This window comes from Astatotilapia calliptera, chromosome 3, assembly GCF_964374335.1.
Source record: "Astatotilapia calliptera chromosome 3, fAstCal68.1, whole genome shotgun sequence".
Classification (NCBI taxonomy): domain Eukaryota; kingdom Metazoa; phylum Chordata; class Actinopteri; order Cichliformes; family Cichlidae; genus Astatotilapia; species Astatotilapia calliptera.
Window position 1 is genome coordinate 7,544,027 of NC_137424.1, and position 11,458 is coordinate 7,555,484.

Below are 11,458 nucleotides of genomic sequence, written 5' to 3' on the forward strand. Positions count from 1 at the left end.
AGAGACCCAGCAGCTAAAGCCTGGATCATACTGGCTGCTGTTACTCCATCAGGACAACACTGAACCACAGTGGTGTGGATGTAGTGGATAAATCCCACCATACTGATGCTCAGAGTTAACCACAGGGAACAAAACCAGATGTTACCTTCAGATTGTGACCTTTGGAGTGGACCATGCAGATTTCAATAGAGAATAAATGTTGTTGTTTTTCAGCTGTGAAGAAAGAATCTAATTTTCTGAACTGAAGAATTTATGATGCTGGAAACAACATGGAGACTATAACACAACATTTCCACTGTGTTCATAGAATGAATGTAAAACTGTCAGACATTCATTAAATATGCAAAATGTCTACAGAAGCATCAGAGGGTCAGACGTGAAGCACTCAGTGATTTTGATCAAATGACTCATCAGTTATTGATCTGTACTACACTGATCTACCACGTTAGTAAAGCTGGTGTTCTGGTGGTGGAGGGAGACTCGGATCATGTTCTGGTTTTGGAGCAGTGATCTGCTGATGGTTCAGTTTGATGAGCTTCTTCAAAATCATCCCTGACATCACCACTGAAAGGACGTCCATGAAAACAGACTGAAAATTACTGATATGTTCACAATCTGAGAGTCTAAAACTTGACAGACTTGATTCAGATGAAGTTATTTGAGCAGAAACTCCTGGATCTTTATCCTGTGTTGATCTAATCCTTCATGGTTCCTCCACAGAGTGGACCAGCAGAGCTCAGAGGTTCCCAGTGGTCAGTCTGCCCAGCAGCATCAAACACAGCTGGACTCCATATTTATGGTCTGTACATGTACAACAACTACTGTTACATCTGTTCTGTTCACAGTCATCTCCATGCTGCTCTTTGTAGACCAGTGGATCGTCAGTGTGTCCAACATGGATCTGATGTTTGGCTCCATGATTTCAGTCTGATTGGCTCATTCATAAATATTCTGTTCCAGCTGCTGGAGGAAAACATCGTCACTTTTGTGAAGAACGAGCTGAAGAAGATCCAGAAGGTTCTGAGTCCAGATTACCCAGAATGCTTAGAGAGTAAGAGGAGCAGCAGCAGAGAGGCGTTTGTGAAGATCACAGTGGACTTCCTGAGGAGAATGAAGCAGGAGGAGCTGGCTGACCGTCTGCAGAGCAGTAAGAGGATTTATCTAAAGATTTAAGCTGCTGGATAAATGAACATTTTCCAGAGATGGAAGATGGAGCAACATGTTTTAAAGATTAGTTCTTTTTGGAATTGAGTGTTTATTTTTCTTCTCTATCAGAACTTCAAGCTTCAGTTTGTCATCGTAACCTTAAATCCACCCTGAAGAAGAAGTTCCAGTGTGTGTTTGAGGGCATCGCTAAAGCAGGAAACCCAACCCTCCTGAATCAGATCTACACAGAGCTCTACATCACAGAGGGAGGGACTGCAGAGGTCAATGATGAACATGAGGTCAGACAGATTGAAACAGCATCCAGGAAACCAGACAGACCAGAAACAACCATCAGACAAGAAGACATCTTTAAAGCCTCACCTGGAAGAGATGAACCAATCAGAACAGTGCTTACAAAGGGAGTGGCTGGCATTGGGAAAACAGTCTTAACACAGAAATACAGCCTGGACTGGGCTGAAGACAAAGCCAACCAGGACATCCAGTTCATATTTCCATTCACTTTCAGAGAGCTGAATGTGCTGAGGAAGAAAAAGTTCAGCTTGGTGGGACTTGTTCATCACTTCTTTACTGAAACCAAAGAAGCAGGAATCTGCAGCTTTGAAGACTTCCAGGTTGTGTTCATCTTTGATGGTCTGGATGAGTGTCGACTTCCTCTGGACTTCCACAAAACTACAATCCTAACTGACCCTAGAAAGTCCACCTCAGTGGATGTGCTGCTGATAAACCTCATCAGGGGGAAACTGCTTCCCTCTGCTCGCCTCTGGATAACCACACGACCTGCAGCAGCCAATCAGATCCCTCCTGACTGTGTCGGCATGGTGACAGAGGTCAGAGGGTTCACTGACCCACAGAAGGAGGAGTACTTCAGGAAGAGATTCAGAGATAAGAAGCAGGCCAGCAGGATCATCTCCCACATCAAGAAAGCTCGAAGCCTCCACATCATGTGCCACATCCCAGTCTTCTGCTGGATCACTGCTACAGTTCTGGAGGATGTGCTGGAAACCAGAGAGGGAGGACAGCTGCCCAAGACCCTGACTGAGATGTACATCCACTTCCTGGTGGTTCAGGCCAAAGTGAAGAAGGTCAAGTATGATGGAGGAGCTGAGACAGATCCACACTGGAGTCCAGAGAGCAGGAAGATGATGGAGTCTCTGGGAAAACTGGCTTTTGATCAGCTGCAGAAAGGAAACCTGATCTTCTATGAATCAGACCTGACAGAGTGTGGCATCGATATCAGAGCAGCCTCAGTGTACTCAGGAGTGTTCACACAGATCTTTAAAGAGGAGAGAGGACTGTACCAGGACAAGGTGTTCTGCTTCATCCATCTGAGTGTTCAGGAGTTTCTGGCTGCTCTTCATGTCCATCTGACCTTCATCAACTCTGGACTCAATCTGCTGGAACAACAACAAACAACCTCTACATGGTCTAAACTATTTAACAAACTAAAACGTCAATCTCTCCACCAGAGTGCTGTGAACAAGGCCTTGCAGAGTCCAAATGGACACCTGGACTTGTTCCTCCGCTTCCTCCTGGGTCTTTCACTGCAGACCAATCAGACTCTCCTACGAGGTCTGCTGACACAGACAGGAAGTGGCTCACAGACCAATCAGGAAACAGTCCAGTACATCAAGGAGAAGCTCAGTGAGAATCTGTCTGCAGAGAAAAGCATCAATCTGATCCACTGTCTGAATGAACTGAATGATCGTTCTCTAGTGGAGGAGATCCAACAGTCCCTGAGATCAGGACGTCTCTCCACAGATGAACTGTCTCCTGCTCAGTGGTCAGCTCTGGTCTTCATCTTACTGTCATCAGAAGAAGATCTGGATGTGTTTGACCTGCAGAAATACTCTGCTTCAGAGGAGGCTCTTCTGAGGCTGCTGCCAGTGGTCAAAGCCTCCAACAAAGCTCTGTGAGTACAAATGTACTCATGTCTTTACTTTTAACATCCAACTGTGTCAGTAATTTATTTCACCAGGCTTTCTGTCTTTGTATGAATTTGTAAAGTTTTGGGATTTCTCCAATACAACTGTGACCTCTTTGATGCCTCCAGAACTCGAGACACTGGATTCACCATAAACTCTGATCATCACTGCTGCTGTTATGTTATCAGTGTTTGTTTAAACACTTAGGCTGCATGTGCCTGATGTTGTGATACTTTATATTCACATGCATGCTCCTAGATACATTTCTACTGCAGGTCTATTTTTAGTCACAAATGTTGGTGAAACACTTGCTTTTACATGCATGGTGGGTCCTGCATTAAAGAAAGCATTTGAATTACTCAGTGAATCCTGGCAGCCAGAGAAACATCCTTAGTTCCACTTTAAACTAAACTCTGCTTCGGTCTTCCACAGTGTGTTTGTTGTTTCTTTGTTGTTGTTGGCCTGTTCTCTCCTCTCACTCCAATCTGGTTGCAGCAGATGTTTGTCCCTCCCTGAACCTGCAGACTTGGGTGCAGCACCTCAGTTCATCTTCAGTCTGAAACCAGCTGTTGTAGCTATATCCCCTCAAGCACACCTTCCCTGGTCATCTCTGCTGTGGTTGCTATAAAATTTAATCTTGATTTTAAAAAAAAAGAACAAAAAACCTCAAGTCAGACTTGATGCCATTTGTTGGCAGCATGGTGCCTGTTTGTCTTTGATGATAAACTGCAGCACAGTCTAAAGCAAACCTTCTAACTTCATTGACTTTATGCATGTATATATTCTTCCTGTTCACCTTGGACACACAACAGCTCTGTTTGTTGTGATTGGATCTAGAACAGCCAACATATCCTAATCTAGATGATTTCTAAAGTGGTATCTGGGAGGAAAAGTTAAAATCAGCTTGGATGGCCTGTACTGTATGATGGCCTTGGTTGCACCACATTGATGGCCATGCAGGGTGGTTCACTACTTGGGCAAGAAGACCGAGGAGTGAGCCACCCTTGGTCAAAGCTTGGTCATTCAAGCTCACTGTTTTCCCCTTGTTGGTTGATGATAGTATTTTTTTTACCTGACTTATAGTCATCATTGTCTCCAAATTAACTCACACACTGCTGACTGCTGTAGCTTACCTGGCTGAGCAGGTGACCCATGCACTGAAGGTTAGAGTCGTGACTCCAGGGCCTGGTTTGAGTCTGCCCATGACCATTTCCTGTGTGTTATTCTCCTCACTTCTCCCTCCCTTCCTGTCTTCTTTGTCCTATACAGTGAAGACAAAAGGCCTCAAGTTCTGAAAACTCTTCCCCTTCATCATCTTCCAAATCATCTCTCTCATCTAAAATCACCAGTATTCTCTGACTAGAGAATCTTTTCACAATCTTGAATGATAAGGATCCAAGTGGGTAAAGTTATTTATTTGTTGTGTTCCTATTTGCAGCTGGGATAGATTGTGAAAAACTCTTGGCTGCCCAAATTACATCCAGTTTAGAAGACAAACATTGAGTGAAGTGTTTGTTTCATCATCCTTCACAACTCATCAACCAGGTGTCACAAACTTCAGCAGAACAGTACAAAGCATGTCATACTGGATGGCTGCAACAACCAGAGTTTTACCTACCTTTGGTATTTCGTGACAGCATGAGCGTAATATTTACTGAACAGAGTCGTCTTCTGTAATCTTTTCAGATTCAGATTCAGAACACTGTATTTATTTTCAAGGGGCAATTAGGATACTGACCTTGCCAACCGTACATACAATACACAAACATCACATTGGGGAGACGGGTCAGGCTAGGTAGCTGGCCGGTCAGCCGCTAGAGCAGCGACCTGGAACCGAACAGCAGAAAATGCACAACATCAGGAAAGATGAGGAGAAAAAAGAACTCCTCCCAGACTGAGCTCCAACAGGGAGATCAGTTTGAGAAAAGACAAAAAAAATGACCTTAGCGCAGAACACATGAAAACTCTTAATGCGCCATAGAAGCACATGACAAGCAACAGGGATGGGTAAAAGGTGAGAGACAGCCGGTGTAGACAGCGCACCCGGGCCTGCAGCATTTGCGCTGGTCCCCTCGACCCACCGTCTGCACCGGGAGGGGATAAGCATGCTTAGGATGGGAAGGAACAGTCTAAACACCGTCTGTTATCAGGGTGAGATTTGTTATGTTCAGCTCCAGCCTTGAGACCACAACTGGCACCGGTATGTTAGCCGCATGAATTGATGGTGGCTTTCTTTGGTGTGAACAACTGCATGTCAATTTCACAGCTGATCTAACAGTCCGTCACTCGTCTCTCAATCTCCCGTTGGAGAGCCACGAGCTTCTCCGAGAGGTTATTGGTTTTGCGCTCAAAGAGCAAAGTCTGAGAACTCATGACCACCATGAGCTTCTTCAAGATCTTATCCGTTCTGCGTTCAATGAGCCCATTTTGAGAACTCACGACCCGTCTCATTGTTTCAGTCACAGCGGGCAGCCTTGTGGGGGTTTGAACAGCTGGTTCCGCTTTCTTTAATCGTCAATAAGCCAGGGCCAAGCCAGCTCAGATCAGCAAGAACCCTTTGCTGCTGTGAATGTCCGTGCTGCTATATTTCAGGATCAGGCTCTAAATGTACAAATGGATCTGAGAAGATTTCCAATCATGTTTCTACTAGATTTACAGTTTGTTTTCATGTCTTCTGACTCAGATGGTGGAGCAGGTGGAGCTTGCAAGGAGTAAGTGCTGCTATAGAAGAAGAGTTGTGTTTTAATGAAGCTATTTAGTTAACCAATAATTGTATTGCATGCTGGCATTAAAAATGTTTCATTTTACTGATTTAATTGTTTGTTTGTTTTCTTCCAGACTGAGTGGCTGTAACCTCTCAGAGAGAAGCTGTGATGCTCTGTCCTCAGTTCTCAACTCCCAGTCCTCTAGTCTGAAAGAGCTGGACCTGAGTAACAATGACCTGCGGGATTCAGGAGTAAAGCTTCTGTCTGCTGCACTGCAGAGTCCACATTGTACACTGGAAACTCTCAGGTCAGGATCCAAACATATCATTAAATGATATTATTGTATAAACAACCAAGCTTTATAGAATTGGCAGGTGAACTTTTCTTTATCTTTGGATTGCTTAGGAGATTCTTAATTACTGTCTGAAGATTTTTTTACAGTCACATATTTTGTTTTAATGGTCAAACAGAATTATTGTTCAGTTCAATGAGCAGGTAGCTGTGAGATTCATAATAATGAGGTATATTTGTATTAAAGATGACTAAACTTGAACAGTAGCTGTGAGTTACTTTGTTTACTCATGTGTGCTGATGTTGTGAGTAATTTAAAGCTGAAGTAAACTTGTAATGAGTTTAATAGAGTTTCTAAAGTAAGTGTACTTGGAGATATTTATGTGTTTACTAAAGTCCAGGAGCAGGAGGCTGTGTGTAGCATAGAGGAACCCAGACCTCAGCTTTGTCTCCTGGTTTCTGTTGCTGCTGTTACAGTTTCCCCTCATCGTTCCCTTCATCAGTCTCCTCACTGTAACAAATCAAAGTGTTACTGTATAGATTCACGTCTGAATGTTGCCATGTGCTATTAAAACTGAAAGCGATGTTTCATACACCCACGTGGTTCAGTCACACAGTAACTGATGGTAAATAATGTTTGTGTTGAGCACATCGTGCAGGTCAGCTGCTCCACACAGATCTCAGGTTTACATGCTGGAACAGTTTGTGATCATGAAGGATAAACCTCACTTCCTCTTTGTTTCATACAGATGTGACATGAACAATAACACATTCATGAAATCCTTTTAGGAACACAAACACTATTGTAGCTGGAGAATATATTTGAATGTAGGATAATGTAGGGGATCATAAACAACAGTAAGAACTAACCACCACCTCACCATTTGGGTTGGTAGCTGCATGTTGACGGACAAAGTGTGGACTTTATACAAGTTTTTAAGTTGTGTTGATCGGCCACGTAAAACCAGAGTTATGATAAAATATCTGCAATGTTTGGTTTTCTTCCTGAATACTATCGTTTTTTATAACAACGATAGTATTCAGTATTTATTGCAACAAACTTTGTTGTTTGCAAAACTCAGTTACTTTTTTGAAGAAGTAACTATATAATTAATTGCCCAACATTGGTCATTATATCCTGTATTTTGCAGACAGAGTTACAGACTCTCTCCCAGACCACAGACTCATAATACAAGTCAGAGCTTTATAAAAATAGAAAAAATAAAGTTGTGTTTTAAAAATTGGAGTTCAAGTTATTTTTACTTCATATAGTGTTAACATGCTACAGGTCATGAACAAGGTTGTTTTTAATTTTCATTGTAAGTGGGCTAAAGCAGTTAATTAAAAGTAGTCTAACATAAATGTAAATGCTGTAATTTGATTACTTTAATAAACCATGTAACTTGGATGGATAAGATGCTGGCGTGACCACAGTGCACACGTCTGCTGTTGCTCACAGTGGTCCAAGGGACGCTCAGGGAGTTTGTGTGTTCGCTCAGACACATGAAACATTAGAGGGAACATTGGCGGTGACTGGCAGGGAAAAGGGGAATGATAAGACTTACTGTAAATATAATTATGTATGTATTGAAAAAGGAACAACTAAAATGTTCCAGCTGAAAAAATGAAATCAGTTTCAGTTTATGAGCTCTGTTTGTTTTCTTTACAATTCCAACCTTTTATTTTGAAATGAGCTGCTCGTTCCTGTTTAGAGTTGATGAGCTGATGTGGGTGAGAGGACTCAGGCAGCCTGACAGAGTTGATGTCCAGGTCTTCCCTGCTTGTCCTGATACATAAACATGAGTATCCTTGCAGGTCAGATCTCATCAGTCACACCTGTTAGTGCAGTTCTCCTCTAGATTGTAGTGCTTGTTAAACTAGGATGATTTTAGGAGCCTGGACCGCAGATCTAAGGGAAGATATGACTTGGAAAGACTAAACCAACCTATTAGAGGTGTTCGCACTAACATAGATTAATACTCAGATTTACACCTTTAGTGTCTCACAAAGGGTTGAAAAGTGAATGTGCACAGAGAGGTTGGTGGTGAGACGGGCACTTCCAGCACTGTAGATGTGTTCCAGCTCAGTGTTCATGGAAATAATCCGGAGAGCAGGATTCCTTGATGAATGTCACATCTTCTTAAAGTTATAATCCACAGGGAAAACTGTGAAACTGTCGATCTGATATCTACTCAACCAATCAGGTGTTTACATGCCCTTCACTGATCTCAAGCCCCACCTTATTATCAGTTTCTCTCTCTTTTACATCTGAATTATCTTCACTTCACATTTCAGTCAGTTCAGATTTCATTAGCACGTTCACTTTAGCATAATCCATTTTAATCCAAACACCTTTCTCTTTAAACTCTGTTTGTCAGTCACAGTATATCCAGTACAATCCTCTTTTTCACTGCGTCACACACATTCAGAGATCAGAGTGTCCTGTGTGTGCTCTCATTCACTCACACTCACTCTCACATGGCTGAAGTCTGTTTGTACACAGGCTGTCAGCTGGCCTGAGTTAGGCCTGTCTCTAAAATCATTATTTTATTACTTTTATTCTGATTCATCAAAGCCAAACTCAAACATATTTATATTTACTGATTATGTTCTCATCAATAATTAACAGTCAGTACATTCAGATATGAATCATAATTCAGTGTTTAACATATTATCACAGATGGACTGCACAGGAGATCTCCTTTATGAAGAAACTGTGAAAGTTTGTCCAACAGTGGGAAACATTTCAGAGAACATCTCAGAGAATATCTGTGAAGCAGAAACTAAACATAATAATAGAAGAAAAGCCAAATAATGATCCAAATCCTGCTCTGAGACTATCAGACAGTAAAGGCTTCCAAAGACTGCTCACCTCTCAGACTTACTTAAAGATGCTGGTGCTGTCCACAGATCAGCTGACCTGCTGGGTCTCCATGATCAGCTTTGTTTCTTGGAGATAAAGGCTGAAGCCTTTAGAGCTTCAGTTCTCCAGAGCAGCAGGATGTCTGAGGTCCGCAGAAACACAAAAACACAGCAGCTAAAAATAGTTGTTCAAAGAAAACGAGGTGGGAGCTGCTGATTCCTGAGCTTTGATACTGGATTAGCTTCAGTAGTTATTCCCATCACTGCTGTAGGAGCTACATTTAGTCACAGCTGACTGTCTTCTTTGAACAATCACAATGACTACTGTTCTAAAAAACAAACACACAAAGAACCAATGAGAGTGTAGAACATGATAAAGAGCTCCTGTGATGGTGGCAAAGAAATGAGCAGCAGACGGCCGTCTACATGTTGTAGTGGTTTACAGTCACTAGGGGGCGCCGTCACGGCCACGCAGTCAGTGGGCTGCTCTGCTTGTGCTGTTGTTGGTGAAGCTGAAGTGAAAGCGAATGTTAAAACAATGAAAAGTGTCCACTGCAGCCTCCATCTGAGCTTGTCATGTTCTTCTTCTTTGATCCTTCGTGTTTGTGCTGAACACTGCTGTCGCTCTCTTCCCTGTTCCCGCCCACTTTCTAACCAATCAGCATTGGAGCGTGCACAGCGTCGTCCACACTGAGCTTTGTTGTGAGCGCATGGACTCGTCTGCAGAACATTTGTATGGGCTCAAAATGTGGTCATAAATATTTTGTAATTGTAAATCAGGATTTGTATGTGTAAAAAGAATTTGTGTGTGCATGAAAAAAATTTGTATGTGTAAAAAAGATTTGTGTGTGTGTGTAAAAAAGATTTGTGTGTGTGTAAAAAAAGATTTGTGTGTGGACTTAGCCAAAAAAAACCCTATAAGTTACAAGTACGAATTTTGACCCTATTTTTCTTCCTTTCATCTGATTGGTCAATGTCATGTCAATCACAAATGTAACTATCCAATCAGAGAACAGATGGGTTTGGCTGTCGGAGGGGCACTTTTTTGACCTGACGTTCCCGTCACAAGTGTCTTCTAAGTGAAGCTACCAGGTTCAGGTCCAGCTCTGTTTATCTGGAGCTGCAGTAAATGATCCGTCCTCACAAAGCAACACAGACACCAGATATGCAAACACAGCATCATACAACACAACCAAGAGATCCAAAGAATTATCTCTGCATTTCTGTGGCTGATGCTGCTGGAACGAAGCTGTTTGAAACCTTGTTGTTCTGCACTTTGGGACCTGAACAGGAACCTGAACCTCTGTGCAGAGGGTTCAACTCTGAGGATTCCTGTTCAGTTTTTTTTTATTTCACACGGCAAAACTTGACAACTTTATGATAAATGTACGACTTCAATGTGAAAAATTCATTTTTTTCTCTTGTTTGTTTGAAGCTGCTTCCTGTTGGCTTCAGCTGTTTGGAGTTTCCATTTTCTAAACTTCTACATTCTGAACCTTCTTCAGCTCTGAACAGATGATGAAACACTGAATGATTTCAAGCTCACACTTTGTCTAATAAACTTACATCTTTCATTTTTTATTCAGATTGAAGGACTGTGATTTGTCAGAGATCAGCTGTGATTATCTGGCAGCAGCGCTGAAGTCCAACCCCTCGTATCCCAGAGTGCTGGACCTGAGTGGAACCTACAACAACCTGCAGGATTCAGGAGTGAAGCAGCTGTGTGTTCTTCTGGAGAATCCACGATGTCGATTTGAAACTCTGAGGTCAGTCACATGTTTTAGTTGTGCTGAGATGAATATGATGTGAAAGTTGTGCTGACACTGTGGATCAGTAGGCCCACACACCTCTATACAAGAAGTCTGGTTCTACTCTTTGTAGAACTTCTGATCCCTGATCCTCTGAGTCTGACTCAGTAGATAATGCAGAGTTCTGAGCTGATGTGGGTGAGAGGACTCAGGCAGCCTGACAGAGTTGATGTCCAGGGGCCTGTTCTTCGTACCTCGCTAAGTAAGTTAGCTGGATTAGATTGTTGACGATTTCGCGTGATCCTGGATCGTTCGGTTCCCCGAAGCTCATCCGGGACTTGCTGTCATAGCAACAGAGCCGTAAGCGTAAACCTGCTCGGGAGCAGGTTTACTTTATGTAAACAGGATTAGATCGCGGCCACGCAGGTATGTCCACTTCATTTATACGAAAGCAACAGCGATATTTTACCACTGTTTCACCATAAATAAATAACATCAATGTAACTAAAGATAATGCAGCACTTGATCCTTTTATTGATGTCACACAGATACATACAGGTCATTTCCTAAAAAAGGGAAATGAACTATTAACATTCTATTACATGTATGTGATTATTACAGATGTAATTCATATTTCAGAGTAGTAATTGTAAATTACTTCGTGTAATCAAGATGAGAGACCACGGCTATAAAAGCGAGGGTGGATTTGGGAAGTCTGTCGCAGCCATGTCCTGTCCGTATACGCGACCAACCCATTGCGGAA

At 42.4% G+C, this 11,458-nt stretch overlaps 1 protein-coding gene across 1 annotated transcript; it reads left to right on the forward strand.

Annotated features, from left to right (window-relative positions):
- The first annotated feature begins 487 nt into the window (after positions 1–487).
- Positions 488–10,784, forward strand: LOC113017906 (protein NLRC3-like). The gene is made up of 5 exons (XM_080294638.1): positions 488–520; positions 961–1,051; positions 1,276–3,076; positions 5,928–6,101; positions 10,534–10,784. Exons 1-5 carry the CDS (start codon positions 488–490, stop codon positions 10,754–10,756), a joined length of 2,322 nt encoding a protein of 773 aa, XP_080150764.1. The 3' UTR covers positions 10,757–10,784.
- Positions 10,785–11,458: the final 674 nt, after the last annotated feature.

Coding starts and splice junctions, on each gene's coding strand:
- LOC113017906 (XM_080294638.1), top strand. CDS start 488: ATGTTCTGGTTTTGGAGCAGTGATCTGCTGATG. Junction 521..960: donor GGAGCAGTGATCTGCTGATG/GTTCAGTTTGAT, acceptor ATTCTGTTCCAG/CTGCTGGAGGAAAACATCGT. Junction 1,052..1,275: donor TTACCCAGAATGCTTAGAGA/GTAAGAGGAGCA, acceptor CTTCTCTATCAG/AACTTCAAGCTTCAGTTTGT.